We start from the raw sequence: 21,334 nt of genomic DNA, 5'->3' as shown, positions 1-21,334 counted from the left end.
TTTAGTTGATAATAATGATTTGGGAAACAAAATAAGTTTTGAATCACTTTATTGTTGTGGCGAACACAAAATGACTGTTAAAAGAAGGAGGGGAGAAGACAAACTTAAGATAAGCCAGTAGAAACACAAAGAAATTCAAGAAAGAGAGAAAATGAACATGTATATACAGCCCAGCAACAGGTGTTGGATTGGGAAGTGGCCAGAGCTAGAGGACAGTAATGATGTCCACACAGCACTAGTACAGCAGGACGGGTCCAAGCCCCTACACACAAACACTCCAGTTCTGGTTTTCCAGTGCAATTTTCAGAACAGTGCAGAAACGCATATTTCAAGACTTCTGATGATGTTTTCTGTGCATCTAACTGGTTAAAGTAAATGTTCCATTTTTTTTTTCACCTATTTAAAAATGAATAAAGCGCTCTTTATATTTTGTATAACACAGTCTTAACACATTTGCTATGGTATGCAAATATACATGGATGCAAGACAGCTGAAGTGAACGCAACATTTCAGTGTTGGAAAAAAAAATTAAAATACTTCTGATGTGAAACAAATGTATAATTTGAAATGAAACCTAAAAACAAATCTCAAGAGATATCTGCATACATTTAAGCGGTTTACAAGATGTTACTTTTCACTGTCAGCTTAGGCGTTACATTGGTCTCTTGAGATCTGACATAAGTAGGGGGAGATGACCATATTTAACTCTTAAATGATCAGAATTCCACTTTTAACTGGAGCCTATTCTGTTACTCATTCTTCTTCTCCTTCTGTTTGAGAAGTTTGTTGATCTCTCTCTTCACCATGCCAGCATATTTGGAGATGATGCCATGCTGGCTGAGGCCAGGCAAAAGCAGAAGGAAACTCACTGTGGACACAGAAAATGACAGTAAATGAGTGGAAGATCACTAATATAATAGCCCTGCTGACTGAATACTGAATGAAAAACAACTTGGTGCTTCAGAACATTTCACCTAATTGGTACAAACAGATTTAAGAAACCTTGCATGTAGGGAAGGTAAGTGGCAGCATATTTCTGGATTGAAACTGCGGTTTTCCATGATCTAAATACAATGACCTCTTTGTTGCACAGCCTAGTCACTGTTTGCATGAGCTAAGCTTTGATAAAGTACAGTGACTTTTCTAGTTTGCACACTGTGGCACGTCATAGATCTTAAAGCCTTTTTTCTGCTAGTTTGTGATAAAAAATATATATAATAATCGGAAGGCATTTGTGATCTATGAGGCAGAACACTAGCAGTTTATCGCTCTGATGTTATACAACAGGCTTTCAGCACAGGGGATTTCTCATGCAGTTTGCTTAGCTTTTAGCCCATATAAATAGAGTATATACCGATCAGGTAGGTGAGGAAGAGGTTATGCACTTCTTGTCCGATCCAGGCCACAGCCACAAGACTGCTGATGACGGAGAAGAAATACTGAGAGAGAAATAAAACAAATGTGTTACAAGGAGTACACAAATTTCTTCACAACTTACAACAATATACAAAAGTGCTATATAAACTATTTGGTGTGAACAACATCAGATCAATAAATTTATATTGTTCATGGTCTTGAAATGTCACTCTTAATGAAGGAGTCATTCTTTCAACCATTAAGAAAGCTGTCTGTGACTGTCCTTAAGAATGGATCATTAAACCACTGGCTCACCTGAGTTGTTAAAAATGTGAATTCATTAAGGGCAAGAAACAACAGAAGCTATGTTCAGAACTATTTTCATTTGCAAAATTAGGAAAACAAACAATATTGGAGTCCAAAATGTAAAAATATTATCTTCTTGTTCATTGAACTGAACATTCTAATAGTATGCATCATTTTGAACATCTGTTTAAAATGTTCTCTTGGGGGCACAGGTGCTCCTTAATTATGCATTAGAAGAGTCGTGAACTAAGGCTAGGCGCATGTTTGTTTGTTGTTTCTGCTGAGCAACAGTAAGAAGCCAACTTAGTGATGTGAAATGGTAGCCTGCTTTTGAGTGTGAAATGCTTATGAGTCACTGGTGAACTCTAAGACAAAAAAAAACAAAGAAGGTGTTGTTCAACGAGTCATCAAATAAGCATACCATTTTGGGCTTTTCTTCCTTCAGGGCAAACAGACGTTTCCACCAGCCGAGCATGCGGCGCTGAGTCTTCACGAGGTTCCCACAGATCTCATGGAAGCGCTGCTGCTGTTCTGTGGTCCTGTGCAGGAACAAAACAGTGCTCAGAAAACACACGCTAAACAATGTCTTTAAGGGAAACACTCATACACGAAGAGGGAATCTGTTTCCATTTCTGCTTAGACACTGCAGTTTATTTCTGGGCATAAAACATGACCACATTGAAGACTTAAAGCCACAGGAAGCTGCCAGATACTAAAATAAACTCCAAGGCTCTGATCTCGACTGCATAGCAAGACCTCTCACTGCAGAGTGGAGTCCAGCACAGTGAAGATTTGAGGAATCAAACTCTCTGTGTCTGACACTAGACACTCAGCAGCAACTGCAAGCTGTCACTCAAAGACACCAGAGACCCCAGCTCCTGAACTAGAGCAAGGAGAGATGCCTAGGGAGATGGACTGAAATGAAACCAGAAGAGGCAAGAACATACATGCAGTGCAAATACATGCAGGACATGCCGTTGTCCCTTCACTCACCATTTGTTAGAACCAAAAACACGGGGGGCAAGAGTGGGCACCAGGTAATCAGCCAGGCACAGGAACATGACCGTGCAGGACAGACCAGTGAGCACAGAGGGGTCCAAGTAGTAGATCAGCCTGCCAATGAAGAAAGTGGACATTAAACTCCTGCATTCACTTCATTTTTTGACGACGGTATGCAAATTATGTAACAAAAAACAAAAAAAGAAAAACACAGACGGATGCACGATTAGTTCATAGCACAGGATGTTTCTTTAAAAGACATCACTATTAAGAAATTGCCTTTTTTTAATCATTTTTCTAAAGCTGAAAAATCTTAGTCTTTATGTACTTCCGTGGACTGTTGGTCTGTGTATTAGTACTGTATGTTTTAAAGTGACTCTTTGTGCAGGTTATATAGTTACATAGCTAATAAATAGTAAAAGTGAGAAGTACGAGTGAATCCTTAAATGAACTGTCTTTATGAACAAGTGGCTGAATATACTATATTGTTGGCAAAAACAGTCTGTGCAAAAAGTAATACGTTCAAATTCACTGTTTACATAAAACAGTAGGGAACAAGTACCAGGATGACTTGCTAATGCTGGCGAGATTCTAAAGTGTGCATCCAATGGATACTTCACCACTCCGTGAAGCCACATCCCATGAGGTGTCACATGACGAAGGTAAATCACTGGCATGTGCGACTAATGATGTCTAGTATTAGCCAATGGCTAATAAATTCTCAGATTTTACTCACCAATGTGCAAGTTAGAGACCAAGTATAAGTTAAGCACAGGTATATTTTCACTCGCAAAAAAGAGAGAGACAGAGAGAGAGAGAGAGAGAGAGAAATTTGACACACTACATATGAATGATGTTCATGTCTTTTTGTCTTCAGTCGCAAAATAAATATTTTTGGGATTTTTTTTCCCATGTAATGGACTTCAATGGGTACCAATAGGCTGAAGGTCCAAACTGCTGTTTCAATGCAGCTTCAAATGCCTCTACACGGTCCCAGGACAAAAAAAAAAATTATACAGTTTAACCACAAATGCTCGTTTAGCACTAGCTTGACTTCACGCATTATGTAATCACATTGGATAGGTCACGTGTGTTTAGCTCTACATCAGTGTACTCTGGTTCAAAAAGGTAGTGTATGGCAAAACCCTCAATCTAATTTTCTCCTCCAACTTCAAAATTGCCCGCCATCGTTGTTTTACTTTTTTTTGTAAAGGGCTTTGCTTTGTAAACGCTTGGTACTTCTGCATACGTCACGCGTGACCTTTCCAATGTGATTTCATAATGCAAGCTACTGAAAGACAGGCATTTGTGGTTAAAAAGTATACATACAGATCAAATTGTTTTGTTAGATAAGACCCATATTCCTCGTCTGGGATTGTGTAGAGCTCTTTGAAGCTGCTTTGAAACTGCAATTTGGACGTTCAACCCATTGGTCCCCAGTGAAGACATTGTACGGAGAAAAATCCTGTAATGTTTTCCTCAAAAATCTTAATTTCTTTGCCACTGAAGAAAGAAAAACATGAAAATATTGGACGACATGGGGTGAGTAAATTATCAGTATTTTTTATTCTGGAAAAGAACTAATTCTTTAACCTTATCTTATATACTGAAGTGAAAGATTAGGCCTGCAGTTAAGAAGCAGCTCTAATGCATGCTATGAACCGCAGACTCACATGAACACCATTGTGGTGGCACCCACTAATACTGCTGGGTACCATGGCTTCTCCCAGCGCAGGACCTTATCTCCAGCCAGGATCACCTCTCCCCATCCTTGCAGCTGCTCTTCCAGCTGACTCGTCTCTTGAGCCTAGAGACAAGCTTTTAGTCAGTAACAGTGTCAAAACAATGAGTTCTTACGACAGATGACATGGCTTTATCGTAAACGGTTGTACAATGGGAGTGTCAGGAAAGTCATGGGATAGGCAATCCAGCTGGAACGTCAGGAATGTTGAAATACACACCAAGAATTATTAGCTTATCAGAGATTTATTTGAGTTGTTAATATATAAAATGTATAAGAGGAGAACATAAATGGTTTTAAAGACGGCGACTGTGCAATCCTGTGTTCAGACCAGCAGGCCAAGTTTAAAGGGTCAGCCCAGGAAATTCCTTTATCTGGGATATCTCGTAGAAATATAGGTAATTAAAAGTTAAAAGTGTATTTTAAAGCTAAAGCATTAACGTCAGCCAGAGTTGTTGGTGGCTTTACAACTAGCGTTAATCTCACAAAAAAATAGACCATGATGTAAAGCCTTTCGCCTGACTAGCTTATCTCCAACATCGGTCATGCAATGTACAATTATTTACCAAAAGCAAATACTTATTACAAACTTCAATATATTAAATATTAACGAACAAACCCTTTTTGCATAAAACCATTTAGTAAGAAGCTAGATACGTTTTAGAGAGTAATCCGGTTCGTTAGCACTGAATTAGCTTGCTAACATCTTATCACGCAGTTAATATCGTGTCATGTTTACCTTCTATTCGATACATTTACACGACCGTCATTTAAAAACAAGAGACAGATTAAGCCTTACGGTGCCCTGTAAAGTGTTTTTTTTTAATCGGGTTAAGACTGTGACAACAGCAGAAGTCTATTGCTAAAAAAAAAAAAAAAAAAAAACACAAGAAGATATACAGTTCGACAGCAGGCGAACATCCACTTACCAACAGATTTGCACTTTTATTATCACCTTCAGCCATGGTTTATTTTGGTTTATTTCAGAATCGGTGTTGCTCGGACAGCACGATTATAAGCACGCGCCTCCCCCCTGTACTGCCGCAGTATGTCAACGACCGTTATTTTCAGGATGTTTTTACCCAAAACTCGGAACACAAGGACTCATGGGAAATGCAGTTCACTATTGAAATAAAATGGAAAAATATTCACAATATGGTACAGGGCCTAAAACGATAAAGAAACTTAAGATCAGTGAAAGGTGCATAAACCTTTATTGGTGAAATGCTTAATAGGGTTGAAAAAGTGCAAATTAAACTTAACATGGTTGAATGGCTAAGCATACAAATACATTAACTAAAAACACTGAGAATAATAGAATAAGATATTTCTTCAAACTTTGCTAAAGGCATCAAGATTTGTAATGGTGTACAATCACATGAAAACAAACGGCGAAGACTAAAGGCAGCCACAACATGGGATGAAGCTAAATGTTATTTTTGGTAAATTAAATGTAGATTGAACCATATTAATTAACCTTATTAACATAAACTTTAGTTTTCACAACAATTCAATATTTCAATATACTACTACAATAATGTTTTAGTTTACTACGGCTGAGTTATCGTGAGTAAAAACAACCTACTTTTACTAATACCGTAATTGGAAGCAAAATGTGTCATGCTCAAAAAAACAAACAAATAGGCTTTCAATATCAGGTTACCATTAACCCTAGGTTAAGCAACAAAACGGTTAATCACACTTGTAATCGTGAAAGGGGGTCACAGCACTGCTTTAGAGAAGGTAGACAAACCTAAAGAGTGTCTAAACAATTTCACATTAAATTCATTTCCACTATGAAAATTCCAAAAGTGTAAAAATCAGACATGAACAAATAGAGCACACACTTTAATGAAGACCACAGAAGTTTAATTAGACTTTTATTTGACCAACAAAGTGAAGTAAAACCATTAAGAGACAACAATATTGTAACCATCACCACATCACTATTCCTCTACTTATTTCTCCCACTAAAAATGTAAAACTAGGTCAAGATCAGTAAAACGCAAGCTTTAATGGGGACATGCATCAGCGATGATACACTTCCACAGGCAAGTCAAAAAAAAAGAAAAAAAGAAAAGAAAAGAGCAATCTAGACTAAATCCATAGCAAAGAAGGAGAGGGAGAAAGAATCTACAATACACAAACAAGATCCGAGATGCATACCATAAAAAAAAAAAAAAAAAACAAAACAAAAAAAAAAAACAGCATTTAGAAACCGACCATATTGAGCCTGGGTCATACTCAACGATCAAATCAAAGAGACCGCAGACTGAGCACTTACCAACTCCAAGCACATCATTCATTGTGCCGAACATTCAGAAACACGACAGTGAATGTTTCCAAAGCCACTTTGCGATTTGCCTTTTAATTGTGAAATCTGTGCAGTTCAATGGTTGAAAATGTAAAACGTAATTTTTTTTCAGCGTTTTCTATATATACTTGAGGGGGAAAGGTCTTTTTTGTGCTTAAGAACAAACTCTAAGGTCTGCCAAAGGCCTTCTGGCTTCGAATGGAGTCCTTTTAGCCTTCAGGTCACACAGCCCTCCACACCCGCTCCAGCAGGAGACAACTCAGCCACAAGTCATGCCCGACCCCAAGCCATTCAAAAACAGAGGCCAGAGGACCCCTCTAAGACCAGATCACCCTTCCCCTCCACTCTCGCACAAATGCAATCTAGAAACTCGCTAATTACCGCAGACCTTTGCTCTAAGAGTGGATAAACTGTCTCCTGCAAATTTGTCCTGTGGCAAATCCTATTAGTTTTGATAGTTGACAAGTTTATTTGTTGTTGATACAGGGGTTGGTTGGGGGGGTTTGTTCAAGCCGCATGTGCCTTGCCCCCCCCACCCCGCCTCCCCATCTTGGTGAGCTTCCCACACATCTCAGGGAGACAGATGCAGACCCATTTCATTTTGTTAGCTGGACCGCCTGGTGTAGCTGTGCTACGGGGATCTGGTGTGGGCCCAAGGGAGGCTCTCTACACCCCCACCCCTTTCCTGCATGGTGCTCTGTGGCTCCATTGCCCCAGACCCAGTGGATTTTGCTGGATTTCTACCCTCGCTGGACCAAAGTGATCTACAAGGATCCCGTTCACACCCATGCTGTCCATCCCTCGTACAACTGTGCAAGGTTGTCCAAGTTTGTTGCCTCTTTGATGACATAATCCACCTTAAAGAGAGCAAGATGACAAATACGCGTCATTAAGAAATGCACACAACAGTAACAGAAAGGCTGTATTTGGTAAAGGAGGAATGCTAACCTGCTCAGTGACACTCATTCTCCTGTTAGGATCCAGATCTCTCCCTTCTAGTTTGGCCTTCACCCTCTTCCACACGCTCACAGCATAGGAATTCCTCTCTTGTACGGCTGAACAAAAAACAGCATATCAGTCAGTGTACTGTTTGAGTAAATGAATTACTCCGGGATATTGGTTTGTTTTAACTCGGAGGAAGTGTCAGCCACATTAAACAAGTTAACAGCTTAAGTCATTTGTGGATTAATGCGTACTGGAGACGCAAAAAGTTTAAAATGGTTCAGTTCGATTTGGTGAACTGGTTCAAAAAGATCCAGTTACATCGAATGATTAGTTCACGAAACTGATATCATTACACTGCACTACAACTCTCTCTCTCACAACAGACCCGGAAGAGAAGACAATGCTGAATAAAGTCGTAGTTTTTGCAATTTTTGGACCAAAATGTATTTTCGATGCTTCAAAAAATTCTAACTGACCCTCTGATGTCACACGGACTACTTTGATGATGTTTTTCTTACCTTTCTGGACATGGACAGTATACCACACACACAACTTCAATGGAGGGACTGAGAGCTCTCAGACTAAATCTAAAATATCTTAAAATGTGTCCCAGAGATGAACGGAGGTCTTACGGGTTTGGAACGACATGAGGTTGAGTTATTAATGACATAATTTTCATTTTTGGGGGAACTAACCCTTTAAGATGTCTGATCAGTGAAATGCTTCAAGTTAAGCATGTAAATGGCCATGAACAGAGGAGATGGATGCAAACAAGAAAAAAACAGTAGTGTAAGGGAAACAGGTCAATTTAGCTCAAAGGGAATCATTTAAGATTTTAAAGGGAATTTGAACAGAATCACTGTTTCACGGCTGTTCACGGAGACGCGCCTGCGGTTCAGTGAACGAGCCGTTTAACATCAAATCTGCGCTGGATACTAATATCCAAACTATAGTGAAACCACTATCAATTAGCACAGTAACAAGATCGGCAGTTTAAGACATTAACTTGTAAGCACAAAACACAAGATACTTCTCTTTTCAATATGAATAAGGCTTTATTAGATAAATCTAAGACATATAAACTAATCTAACACATAAACGCACGCACACACACATTCACACAAGTTGCAGGAAGGTCGAAAGTTAGGGAAAGATGAGTTTAAGAGAATGGAAATATGGAATCCCAAGTTTACAGCAATACGTTAAATTGCATAGACATGAACAACCATCAATCACGTAATTAGCCCTTGCATTGAGTTCCTCAATGTGACTAAAATTATATTAGATACACCAGCACAACAAATATCTGGGGATACGTTGCCTTAGTTTCCTTTGAAAGGGACTCCCGTTGAAAGGGGTATCCCGGTGTCGCTGATTGGCTGGAAGTTCAGTTGGCTGAAGTGACGTCTTGGGGAGCCCGTGCTTGGGCGTTGGCTGAAGCTGGAGTTGTGTGGCTGGTTGGAGTTCAAACGCGCAGACGAGGTCGACGTTACAAACTTAACTCAGAACACGAAACTCTCAAACGGAAAAGAAAATAAATAAAGTTTGACGAGACTAGGTTGTGTTCCTTCTCATTGTGGCATAAGTAGCAGCAGGCAGGCACGCTGGAACCGCGCTCAAAGAACCATGATGACTAACCACATGGCTAGATGCTACAAGCTAAAGCTAGGTAGCAAAGCTACAAGCTAAGAGCAGGCATGACTGATAGCAAGAGCAAGGCTGGAACTAAAAGCAGACTAAAAGCCGACATGGCTAATAGCAGCAGGCAGACTAAAAGCAAGGCATGACTAAAAAGCGAAATTACATCGTGTCCAAAGTATTTAAAACTTCCTGTTGGCCACCCCTCAAATGTTGCCTTGACCAATCAGATATGTTCTTGAGTCTTGGGTATCATAAATCATTTGTTTATCTTACCAAGCATGTGGTTCTTGCCTCACAGGGTCTAATTTTGGACATGATTCCTATAACATGATTATGATATATTTTACAAATAAATGATTGCCGGGACAATATCAAGCAAGAAAATGCGATTATTTCAATACTAGACATGACTATGTATCCTATAGTTATCAAAAGACATACACAATAAGTGATTATACATGATAGTCAAATGTGTGGGTTACACGTAAATGAATATGGAGTTAAGCAATGGAATGTTTCATTCATAAGTCTTTTTTGAGTTCATTCTGGTCCATATATAATATATAAAAAGGGTTTCTTTGCCATTCTCTGGCAAAGGACTTTTCTGTGAAGACAAAGGTTTAAAGCCCTTCCCCCTTAGGAATTTCAGTCTGGTTTCACTGGCTGGGGGGGGAAGTCAATGCAAGTATTTAACTTGATCTCCTGGGTTTACATGTGATGTCCAGCGTTGCATTCCAATCACGAACAATAAATTTGACAATCTCTTCTTTGAATTAAAATTGTCAATAATTGTTCTATTGGTGTTAATGTTGAAAGCTGTTGTGTGAACAAGTTGGTTGGTTGGTTATCTTGTTTGGTTCCTGTGGCACTAGAACTGATTTATGACTTCCTGAGGAATTCAGCTCATGTTTCAATGCACACAGCTCTGATAGACTCTTTGATTTGTCTGATTTGACTCATTTCTGCTACAGTAGCATGCAGAGCAACTTACTGTTCATGACACACAAAATATTAGTGGCTGACCGATATATGGCCAAGGCTAATATATCGGCCATTATTTGACATTTAAAAAAAAAATGTTAACGTTTTTCTACTCGGCCGATGTGAGGCGGGACTTTTATTTTGTGTCGGAATTCCAACCATGGATTGGCATGTTATCTCAAAAACAGGCTCAGCCATCACACTGAATCCGGTAAAATGGTTATATGTATATGTTTCAATATAATTACGCACACTATACCAGGGGTCGCTCTAAACCCTAGTTTGAGCCCCCTATGTGTCACCTAAAGGCTGATTATACTGATTTATACATGTTGCTGGTGTACCACCTGGAGTACCACGACAAAAGAAGGAAAAAGTAGCTCGTCAGAGAAGCTTTATAGCCGTGACGGTGGCAAATACATATCAAACCAATAAATCATTTAAAGCTAAAAATGGAGACAACAACTGAAAAGGAGAAGATGGCATTCATTCCATCTCCACAAGGACTTGTACCTGGGCAGATCAACATTGACAACTACTGATGTATAATGCTATGTAGTATAAGACACTTGTTATTTGTTATTTTATATAAAAAGGTATAACAAAGTATATTAAAGTGCACATAAACACAAATGTCAAGTACATACGGAGGGAGGGGTTCTAGCAGACCAATCACAGCGCTTGCGGTCCATGTAAAAAAGTACCGTATTTTCCGGACTATAAGTCGCACTTTTTTTCAAAGTTTGGCTGGTCCTGCGACTTATAGTCAGGTGCGACTTATTTATCAAAATTAATTTGACATGAACCGAGAGAAATGAACTAACAGAAAACATTACCATCTACAGCCGCGAGAGTGCTCCTGTAGTCTACACTAAGTGCCCTCTGGCGGCTGTAGACGGTAATGTTTTCTCTTGGTTCTTGGGTCTAAAATGCGACTTATAGTCCAGTGCGACTTCTATATGTTTTTTTTCTCGTCGTGACGTATTTTTGGACTGATACTTATACTCAGGTGCGACTTATAGTCTGAAAAAATACGGTACTGCTGTAAGATTTTTGGAGAGGTACATGTCAAGCTACGGCGTAAGGGAGTGCGTCTCTATGCGTAAGCTACGCCGTAGGTCCGACGCATAAATATAAATCAACGTTTAGCCCTCCAAAACTATCTTAAATCAGGCCAGTGCTGCTTCCTCATGAAAATGTTTCATTCTTACGTGTTTTAAGTCTTCTCAGTTTAAATACTAAAGTAATTTTGAGCCATTTAAGCCCAAGACATCTCAATGTAGTAAACACGCGCTGTATAGAGCATTTCTATGGGAACCATGCACAGTTTTTGCTGTGGCACTGAAATTTTAGCCTGGTAATACCAAACGCTGCTACTTTGCTTTGCTTCGTCGACAGAGTCTGGAAGGGCATAATTGACAAGCGTTTACTTTCTCGTGGGGGGGGGGTGCACTTGTCTGAAGTTTAAAATCATTGGTGTACACGCAAGCCAAACACATAACGTTTTGTGATGCGTGTTATGTGCCAACTCAGCCGCCTCGAACTTCCACTGTAAACACAGGAATGCTGCGAAAATAAAACCATAGAGCGCAATCTAATCTGATCCTCTGATCCTCAATGAGAGCCATCAAGGGGGACACAATCACAATTACTGCCTCGCCGGACTTTGGCCTCCCCAGTTTCTCGATGACGATCGGTAACAGTTGGTAAAACTTTTCCCAAAACCTGTCGGGAGTAGGGCCACATTACCTCCATTCAAAATGTGAAACAAACACTCTTCTTGTTCGGGCTTCGGTTGGCAAATACCAGGAATATTCTCTACAACTATATAGCATTCACTCTATTTCCCTAGCCTAAACTACATCTTCAGTTCGGCGCTTACGCTTAACTTAGCGTCTACGTCATGGCTCTCAGCTCACCCTCTGTTCATTGATTGGATGGCTGGTTTGGAGCCGGAGGAAATCTGGGAGATAGTTTACTATCAAAGTCAGGCTAGTAAAATTTAATTGGTATCTAAAATGTGTGTTATATAAGCTTATTTATTAAAATTAAATATAACTTGGGTCAAAACAATGATAACAGCAACTATATATTTTTTGTGGTTGGGCCATGAAAATATTGGCAGGGCAAGTAAAAATGTAAAAAAAAATTCCTTAGTGTTGAGTCCAATGGCTGCTGAAAATTTAGCATTGGCACAAGTAATGATTTAAATGTAAAATTAATAAGTTTTTACTGTAATTTATTAAAATAAATTCAGCCTTGGTGAGCTTTTGTATTATTTTTTAAAACCAAATTACCAATCTCAAACTTTTGAATGGTAGTGTATGTATCATTTTAATAATGATTAACTATAATGTTAAAACAAGTTAAATCTTGCTGAACACACGAGTAGTGTTAACTTGATGAAGTGCCTTTTCACACTCATCTGTTTAAACGTGTCAAACATGCATGTGTACAATTCCTACATTTTGACTGATTTATGAGAGGGCATCTGCATCACAACTGACCTCTCCCAGTTTTGGGATCCCGCACAGCTCTTTTGGGGCTTGGGGCCAGTCCTTTACTGTTGACCATCAGAGTGCTGGGGGGAGTGTCCACCGGGGTCCCAAAGTTCCGAGGAAGAGCTTTGCGGGCATTCTGAGACATGCTGTCAGGCTGGGTCTTCACTCCAGTGCAGCGAACTGCTATAGTGTGTTGTGTGTGAGAGAGAGAGAGAGATCGAGAGAGAGAGATCAAACTCAAATCACCTACAGAATAAAAAAAGAACCGAAAGCAATGTCTTAAACTTACCAGCAGCAAAGCTGGTCTGGACTGTGGAAGTAGGACTTGCACAGTCACTTCCTCTCTCAGTTACAAGAGGAGAGGCAAAGCTCACCAAGCCATTGTAGATGCTAGAAAAAATAAATAAATAAATAAATAAATAAATAATAAACAAAAAAAAAAACAAAAAAAAACTTGAAGATATAAAATGTGTGTTATTAATCCAGCACAAATGCTCACCTCTGGCTCTGAACCTTAAGCTCCTTCAGGGTGGCAGGGATCTCCTGCAGCAGCTCAACCTGCTCCTGGCTGCGTGGTTGACCTGTAGCTTGCACTACAGTGAAAAGCACTATCTGCACATTATCCTGCCATGCCTTGTATTCTGACAGGAACTGACGCACGCTGCCTTCATAAGTCACTTCCTCTCCCTCTGCAAGGGCATTTTCCTCATCCTGTCAAATTGAAAAGCAACTGACATTAGTGTGTACACAAAAGAAAGATATTCTAAAACATTTAAAACCACTTTTAGTCCGCACTTAGAAGTGGCAAATAAACTAAACGTATCAGCCATTTTGCATCAGAGTATTAAATACCTTTGCCATGGCACGCAGGAGGTGCTTAACATCAGCAAGTTGGCGGTTGTGATTGGACAGGATGCCTTTAATGGAGTCGACCAGCAGCTGAAGGGTTTCGGTCACTCTCTCCAGCTGCTGCTCTCTTTCCTCCTGTATGGCTCTCTGACTGGACATCTCCTGGGTGAGGTGATTCTGTGCGTACACAAGCCACTCAGGCCCACCAATGGACAGATCCATGGCAGGACTCTGCAAAGACACAATCCAATGCTTTTCAATTTAAAACCGAACACAACAACACAACTTCCTGAGAGAGGAAGTGATTTATGGTGAAATGCTGTGTATATAGATAAAAATAAATAAAATAAAGACTCACCAGTCTATGCAGCAGCTGCAGTTCCAGAGAGGAAACGGAGGTGCTGAACTGGGCAGCATAGGAGCAGGTGGCCTGGCATCGTTTCACAAGTTCAAAAAGTGCGGCATCCATGTTCAAGGCTTCTGGAGTGCGGGTACGCAGACCTTCAAAGTTGAGAATGGTGCTGCAGAGAAAGGTAACCTGGTTGGCAAGCTGACTCTCCTTCATTACCATGGCACGGCGTTCTGCTATAGTGGCCTCAAAGTCCTGCAGCACTGGGGCGAGTGCAGGGTTTGCACCACCGGCCCACTTCAGCCTCTGCTCAATGCTGCCCTCTAGACCTGCCAACTTCTCCTGCAACACAAAACCCAACAAGGTTTAGATTATAAGGTTTCTATTTCACTTTGATATGTTCTCAAAAACATGCAATGGCTTTAACCTGAACACTGCCAATAGAAGCCTCATCCTGACTGAGTTTGTAGAGCTTCTTCTTCATGTTGCCGAGGATGATGGAACGAGGCGGGGGAATGACGGTCATGGGCTGCGTCCTTGCACCAAGAATGTCCTCATGCTGCCACTAATAATGGAGACCAGAAAGTAAAGGTCATAATTACTTCTGCTTTGTAAAATTTCACGGGTGAATTTCAGTCATTCAACTGGAATCGATGCAATCTGGAGTACCAGTTCTCACCTGGAACATGGCGATGTGAAGCTGAGTCCTCTGCAGGCTGACCTTACAAGCTTCAATGCTGACTTCTAGACGTCGTACCAGGTCCAGTTTTTTCCAAGCTGTGTCATAGGAGCTGGCCAGCACTGTGGCCCTATTGAGCAGCAGCTGGGATATGCGTCCTGCCTGCACTCCTTGCTCTATTGCTTTCTTGCACAGGTCATCCAGAGAAACTTTCCCCTCAGCACCAAAGTCCTTGGCCTCCACCTGGGCTATGAGATCCATGCCAAGGGCACTAAGAGCACTGCAGATGGCTAGGCCCAGAGCCTGGGTGGGAAGCCCCATTAGCATCTGCCTCACAAAGTCTGCTGTGAAGGCTTTGATGGGCCGCATCATCTGGTCCTCGCTCACTACAGTGGAGCCTCGGTACATGGGTTTTACTTTGGGTACTGGGCCATTAGAGGGTGGAGGCTCCTCAGTGGGTGTAGAACATGTTCCTATTAAAAAGAAGAAATGAGAAGGATGTCTGATAAAAAGCCTGATTCTGCACAAAGACATACTACAACAAATAGTCCACTTCATACTCCTTTCTTTATTAATGTGTCATTCCTAATACTGAGAAATTATCTATTAGATGTTTACCAGACAGTGTCTGTGAAAATGAGCCACACAAATGGAAGAAGTCACGGATGGTCTGGAGTCTCTTCAGGAAGAAAATCTCATCCAAGACCTGCCTGGTCTGCACATTATCAAAGAAATGGACCTGTGTAGCTCTGGACTCCCGAATCACATCCACCTTTCTCCACGCAGCAGGCACATCCATAGAGTTCAGCTAGACGGGAGAACAGAATTAAGTCACCACTCTAATATTAGTCAATCTCAGCTAGGGACAAAAACAAAAAAACAACCTCACTATCCCATGGTCATATGCTTTTTTTTCTAATCTCTCCACTTCAGTTTTTGTGGTCACAATCTATTGTTTTCTTATAATCCACTCAATATGAATACACAGTGACAGTAATACATTTCATTGATTTTCAATGTTTTTTAAGTTATTATCAAATGCACTAATCCATATGGATTAGTCCCTACACATCTGTATTCTTTTAAACATAGTTTAGGTTTACAGAACATCAACTGTACATCAGTCTCAGATGGTCAAATATTAGACAATATTACACTTCTACCCAAACAGGAATTACAATCTGCCATATATTTAACAAATCAGTATTTTTTACCTTGTCAATCAGAAGTCCAAAGGCAGTCTCCAGCTGTGCAAACATGCCATCAAAAGCTACCAACAACATCTGACCGGCACTCATCTTGGGCGTTTCCTGCACAGAGCTCTCCATGCTGCGTGGCTGGATCAGTTCTGAGTACTGGGCCCGTAAAACCCTGACACAACAAAACCAAGACACAAAGTTCAAGCCCCATCCAAAAACAATAACACAGCTTTATCACGGCTCTGCTCAGTAAATCTTTCTATTGACCATGTTAACCTGGTGATATCCAGATAGTGGTCATCTGGATCCTCCTCCAAGCCCATGGCAGTGTTACGAAGGTGAGCGTGCAGAACTTCCCCCAGTCCCTGCAGTGAAACCCCATCTGCGCACTGATCGATAAGTGCGTCGAGCTCCGCTAGCATAGTCTCTAATGTATTTTCTCCCTTCAGCATGCAGCGCAGAGCCTCTGGGAAGATGATCTGACGGAAATTTGTGTTGAGCTCCTTCAAATATATATAAAAAAGGTTTGAGAGTGGAAAAACATCACTAAAAAAAAACACTGAATACTATTAAACACTAACAACATTACCTGAAGGCAGGTGTAGACGCCATTGGACAGGTAGACAACTTGTGAAGTCTCTGCAAGACTGAGGATATCAAGGTCATGTGACAGAAGTTGGCACTGCTGCAAAAGTTGCACAAGGCATGTGATGTTTCCACTCATGCTGCAGAGCTCTTCTAGGAACCAGGCACCATCACGAGACGTCAGCTCCACCAGCTGCTCTCCGGCACTGGCTGCAGCTCCCTCCATCACCAGGTTACGCCTGCAAAGCACAGAAACATTGAATTCTTTAATCCTTTAAGATCGTTGGAAAAAAAATGGGGTTTGGTTATGGAGGAAACGGAAATTATATTGGCAACAAATGATTTGTTTAAGCCAAAGATTCAGACCTGGTGAGAGCACAGAGGGCAGAGACGATGATGCCGGCTAGACTGAAGGACCCGAGCTCTGCATCCTCGTGCAGGAAGACTTTGATACAGCGATCGATCTCCTGCAGCTGCTCCTCACAAACAGGCACACCGGCGCCCTCTGCCTTCAGACGCTCTACCTGCCGCATCAGCCGAGTGTTGGTTTCTGCTGCATGGTGCTGCAGCGCCATCTCGATGCTAGACAGGAACTGACATGTGGCAGGAGGGGGCTGGGGTGCAAACTGCATTTCATACCTGACAAGAAAAGAGGATTTTTATGATATCGGATTAAAGGACAGGGAAAAGTCAAGGAAACCTCTGTTGTAACTAATTAAAAAAAAACATTAGAATGAGCAAGAGACTCAAAAACATCTTGCAGACACCAAACTTTATAATGATAGATTTACAAAAAAAATTTTATTTGAAGTTGCATCTGTTTTTGGAAAAAGAAAAAAGAGAGCAGCCAAAAAGTATCGACCAAGTCTTTGACTGATAGTGAACTCGAGACACAAACAGTAGTTGCACTTACTGGTGATAGACAGTCTGGCAGTGATCGACGGTCATGTCACAAACCAGCTCCTCCATCCACTGTTTCCACGTGTGAACTCTGTGCCTGAGCAGCACCGCACGGGGATACAGCAAGGCCACGGTGGCATAGCTGTGCAGGTGCTCGAGACAGCCACGCAGCTGAGAGCGCCGCTGCTGTAACAGAGCGTTCACCTCCGCCTCCAGCGCCTCACACTGACTAATAAGATGTGCCTGGCCTGCATTCTGCAAGAAAGATGTTGCTGGCACATAGCTGGGTGGACCTGCAGGTTACAAGGTCCAAAGGAGGAAATTTGAAGTGTCTCCATTTGCTTATCACCAAACTTCAGTTAATATTCTGTAAAAATAATAATAATAATCTGCACCTAAATCAATAGGGATGCTGATCTCCTGGAGAAGGCTGGCAAGCTGGGTGGCCTCTAGACTGGAAAAGGCAGCTTGATACTGAGAGATGCACTGATCCAGATCTGACAACTTCCCCTGAATGGCATCCTGTACAGTCCTCTGCCTGGACTGCAACTGAGTGTGCTCAGAGTATCTGCAATGGAAGAATAGTTTATAATCTGTCCCATCCAATCTACACTAATGATTAATGATCATGCAATAACCGTGACCAGCTGAACATCTGCTGACCTGTGCTCTAGGGAGTGGATGGGATGATCTGCCCTGGTGTCGGCTCCCTCCAGGAACTCCATCTCCTCCAGCAGCTTGCCCTGTACTTTCTCCACCAGTGTGAGCCGTTCCTGCAGGTTTAGGTACTCATCCACCGCCTCCTCCACCTGCGGCAGCACACTAGTCATCTCATCACGGTTCTTGAACCAGTTCACCTGAGAAACAAGAACATTTGTTAAGCAACGCAAGTAAGGTCAAATTTATTTGTGTAGCGCCTTTCACAGTACAGTTAAAAAAAAAAAGCTTTACAGACAAATCATTGTTAATGTGTATTATATCTTAACATGTTCATGCCTTATAATGGCATTTAGCACATTAGCGCTGGGCAATAATACGGTTTTCAAGTACAATAGAAGTTGAGATTTGCTACAATCCCTCCATGTGAGTATACAGCATATTTGTGGATAAAGTTGGACATACTTGTATATCCAAATTTATATAAAGATGGGTGATAAGAGTTAAATTTTGTAATGAAACGAATCAGGCAGTTGAGATTTGCCTTATGGTACAAATCACTTTACTTGAGTGCACTGTATACATGCAGACAAAGTGGGATATAATATAAAATCAACTTTATATAGAGAGCTCTATGATAACGGTTTACATTTTGTGATGATATAAACCAGTTTGCGTGTCATTTTTAATGATGTTTCCAAGCTTAAGAAACAACTAAAACTAATAAATTAGTAGTTTGGTTCCCCTAAAAATGTGACCGCAACATGGCTCAACCAGGGGCAACAGTTTGAGGAGGGACTAACGTTTCCCCGACCAACGTCATGAAGTGGGAGTGTTCAGGAAATTCATAATTACAGCAAATTCATGTGCTGAAATCAGCATTAAAAAAAGTAATACAGACCCCTCACATTTCCGTTGCCAAAGTGCATTTCTGTACACAATTCTCACCTTAATCTCAGCCACACGGGAGGAGAAGAGGCTGCGTGTGATGTCTCGCTCCATCTCTCTCTTGCTCTGCTTGTTCTCTGCTTGCTGACCACCTCCTCCGTACACTGCCCCTGCAAAGCCCACCTCGCCACCTGCTGTCCAGTCCACCAGGGGGTCATACACAAATGCCTCCAAAAGAGTCAAGAGGGTCTCCCTTCCACGTCGCATTATCTGGATCACCTGAAAGGAAAGGGCACCATTCAAATGTGTACGCACGTTCTTTGCAAAACATTGAATGCATCGTCCCCATTCTCACCTGTTCACAGGACAGTCTAAAGATGCCCTCCACCCCTGTGACCCCCAAAGCGGTCTCAATGTTGTGTGTCATACGGAAAGGAACCTTCTCTGGTACTCTCAAGCTTTTTCCTGGAAGGACAATAAAGAATTTAAATGTCTATGTGGATGTTTGGCCTCATTATCAAGTGAATAAGCACTCACCCTTCTCAAAACAGACGTTGTAGTCAATGTGTACCACCTCCCCTGTTGTCATATCAATCAGCACGTTGTCAAGGTGACGATCCCCCAACCCAATTATGTATCCCACCATTGACATCACAGCAGTGGATCTGGCATAAGACTAAATGAGACACCCAAGATTGGTAAATTATAGTGGAATGCGTTTAGCCAAGCACAGTGCTGAACATGGTTAGGACATGGTGAACAGTGGTTCCTCTGACCTGAGTCACGCTCCACCATTCACTGGGGGAGGTACAGGAGCACCAGAGCTCCTTTGCCAAGAGATTAGGGGGAGTCGCCTCCATTAGCTCTCGGAGAACGTCTCTCATGACACTCAACGGCCAGTCACGGCGCGACACATCCAAACTGAGCCCGACAGCCTTTAAGGCAGGACTGATCTTACTGTAGTAGAGCTCACTGGGACGTGGAACCATGGGAAGATTCTGAGGTTGCTGGAAGGACTCCTGAGCCTAAATTTAAGAGGAACAACAATATTTTGCCCTTTTTTATGTATGTCTTTACATCTAACAAATGTTCACAATAAATAATCAAGTGCATTAACAAATGAGTTTTTATTAAATGAACGTGAAACCAGTCAATAGGGCTGTAGTGTAGGGCGGTATGGTCGTTTTTCTTATCGTCAGCCCATGAGATCAATGATACACGATATTATCATGCATGGGTGGAGCAAGAGTAATCGAAAAAATATACTTTAAAACATACTGATAAACTAACATTAAATATAAAAACACTATTTTAAACAGCTAGTTCATATATAGTCGGACACAACTGTCATATCGTGCATCCTGTGACAAATCTGCCGCATCTGCGCACGGAAGTTCTAAATGTTTGGCAACATCAGTCAACGGTGAAAATCAATAGTAGATTTCATTTAAAGTCTAGCAGTTTAACACTAATATTGGGCATAAACGAACACTAAATATAAAGTATTGAAAACAGGTAAGTTCATATATTTGGAGTAAAGTTGAACTGAGCTGATGCATCAGTCATACAGCGCTCCAGACCGCGCGCCTCATGATGAGACAAACTGCCGCAGAAACAAGAATGAGATGCATTCTAACATAACTACAGGCTCTAATCCTTATTTGCGCCGCACGCGCGTGTGTGTGTGAGATGTGGCGCTGAAGTGAAATAGCTTGGCAGATTGATAGCCGAATTATAATAGACCGCCCAATTAAAAAAAAAAAAAAAAAAAAAAAAAAAAAAATGTTTTATATATATTATATATATATTATTCTAATTTAATACATTAATAGGAGAATGAGCCTAATATCGTCTTGAATATCGACAGAGACATCTGCTATTGTCGATATCTCTGACTATCATCGATACACAATACTATTGTCTATCGGCACAACCCTATAGGGCTGCACTATTTAAATCAAGTTAAATGAAAATGACAACTGGCAATTTTGTTCTTATACATTTTCTTTTTATAAAATAAAGAAAACTTTTTTTATGGTCTTAGTTGATCGCAATAATCCTGTAAAAAAAAACAAGTCACATAAAATATAATTATATTCACTTATATTCACCTTCTGGGCTTGGAGCACAGCCTCACGCTGCTGCCAGCGTTTGTAAAGGCCAAACAGTGGAGTGGCTCCATCCACCCACTGGATAAGGCCTGATCTGGTGCCTAGTGGTGTGACAGAATAATGACGGGCATGAAACCTTGGACTCTCCTGTTGATTCACTTTAGTGAACATGGTGTTGACAATAGACAAGAACTGCATGATCCTCTCATCCAAATGCAAGTCCTCCAATCCTAAAACAAAGAAAATGCTTATATGAGCAAATGACAATTATTAAAGGGAAAATTCTGTCATTTAATTACCCTCTCATCTTCCAAACCATCATCATATAAAGTG

General features: G+C 41.0%; 2 protein-coding genes across 4 annotated transcripts in view; both read right to left on the bottom strand.

Annotated features, from left to right (window-relative positions):
- Positions 1-32: 32 nt before the first annotated feature.
- On the bottom strand, positions 33-5,488 carry LOC113046203 (ADP-ribosylation factor-like protein 6-interacting protein 1). The gene is made up of 6 exons (XM_026207145.1): positions 5,332-5,488; positions 4,335-4,468; positions 2,656-2,775; positions 2,084-2,201; positions 1,355-1,439; positions 33-868 (listed from the first exon to the last, which is right to left on the bottom strand). Exons 1-6 carry the CDS (start codon positions 5,365-5,367, stop codon positions 750-752), a joined length of 612 nt encoding a protein of 203 aa, XP_026062930.1. The 5' UTR covers positions 5,368-5,488; the 3' UTR covers positions 33-749.
- Positions 5,489-6,234: 746 nt separating this feature from the next.
- Positions 6,235-21,334, bottom strand: part of LOC113046182 (serine/threonine-protein kinase SMG1-like) — a 40,869-nt gene continuing 25,769 nt past the window's right edge. For all 3 annotated transcript variants that reach the window (XM_026207123.1, XM_026207130.1, XM_026207135.1), the window contains exons 41-62: positions 21,002-21,231; positions 19,667-19,915; positions 19,428-19,566; positions 19,246-19,355; positions 18,951-19,169; positions 18,009-18,202; positions 17,741-17,913; positions 17,359-17,638; positions 16,812-17,084; positions 16,450-16,684; positions 16,137-16,363; positions 15,876-16,032; positions 15,280-15,469; positions 14,662-15,134; positions 14,410-14,547; positions 13,992-14,324; positions 13,637-13,864; positions 13,284-13,495; positions 13,074-13,174; positions 12,791-12,967; positions 7,665-7,771; positions 6,235-7,573 (exon numbers count right to left, since the gene is read on the bottom strand). In XM_026207123.1, coding sequence (XP_026062908.1) covers positions 7,496-7,573; positions 7,665-7,771; positions 12,791-12,967; positions 13,074-13,174; positions 13,284-13,495; positions 13,637-13,864; positions 13,992-14,324; positions 14,410-14,547; positions 14,662-15,134; positions 15,280-15,469; positions 15,876-16,032; positions 16,137-16,363; positions 16,450-16,684; positions 16,812-17,084; positions 17,359-17,638; positions 17,741-17,913; positions 18,009-18,202; positions 18,951-19,169; positions 19,246-19,355; positions 19,428-19,566; positions 19,667-19,915; positions 21,002-21,231 — 4,523 coding nt within the window. In that variant the 3' untranslated portion in view covers positions 6,235-7,495. The remainder of the gene's footprint in view (positions 7,574-7,664; positions 7,772-12,790; positions 12,968-13,073; positions 13,175-13,283; positions 13,496-13,636; positions 13,865-13,991; positions 14,325-14,409; positions 14,548-14,661; positions 15,135-15,279; positions 15,470-15,875; positions 16,033-16,136; positions 16,364-16,449; positions 16,685-16,811; positions 17,085-17,358; positions 17,639-17,740; positions 17,914-18,008; positions 18,203-18,950; positions 19,170-19,245; positions 19,356-19,427; positions 19,567-19,666; positions 19,916-21,001; positions 21,232-21,334) is intronic.

Source organism: Carassius auratus, chromosome 3 (genome assembly GCF_003368295.1).
Source record: "Carassius auratus strain Wakin chromosome 3, ASM336829v1, whole genome shotgun sequence".
Taxonomy (NCBI): Eukaryota; Metazoa; Chordata; class Actinopteri; order Cypriniformes; family Cyprinidae; genus Carassius; species Carassius auratus.
This window is presented reverse-complemented; position numbering and strand designations above follow the sequence as displayed.

Bases quoted from the DNA above. Each gene is read 5' to 3' on its own strand.
- LOC113046203 (XM_026207145.1), bottom strand. From the start codon at position 5,367: ATGGCTGAAGGTGATAATAAAAGTGCAAATCTGTTG. The intron at 4,469-5,331 runs GTAAGTGGATGT...GCTTGTCTCTAG, and splicing joins ATAAAAGTGCAAATCTGTTG to GCTCAAGAGACGAGTCAGCT. The intron at 2,776-4,334 runs GTGAGTCTGCGG...CTTCATTGGCAG, and splicing joins GCCACCACAATGGTGTTCAT to GCTGATCTACTACTTGGACC.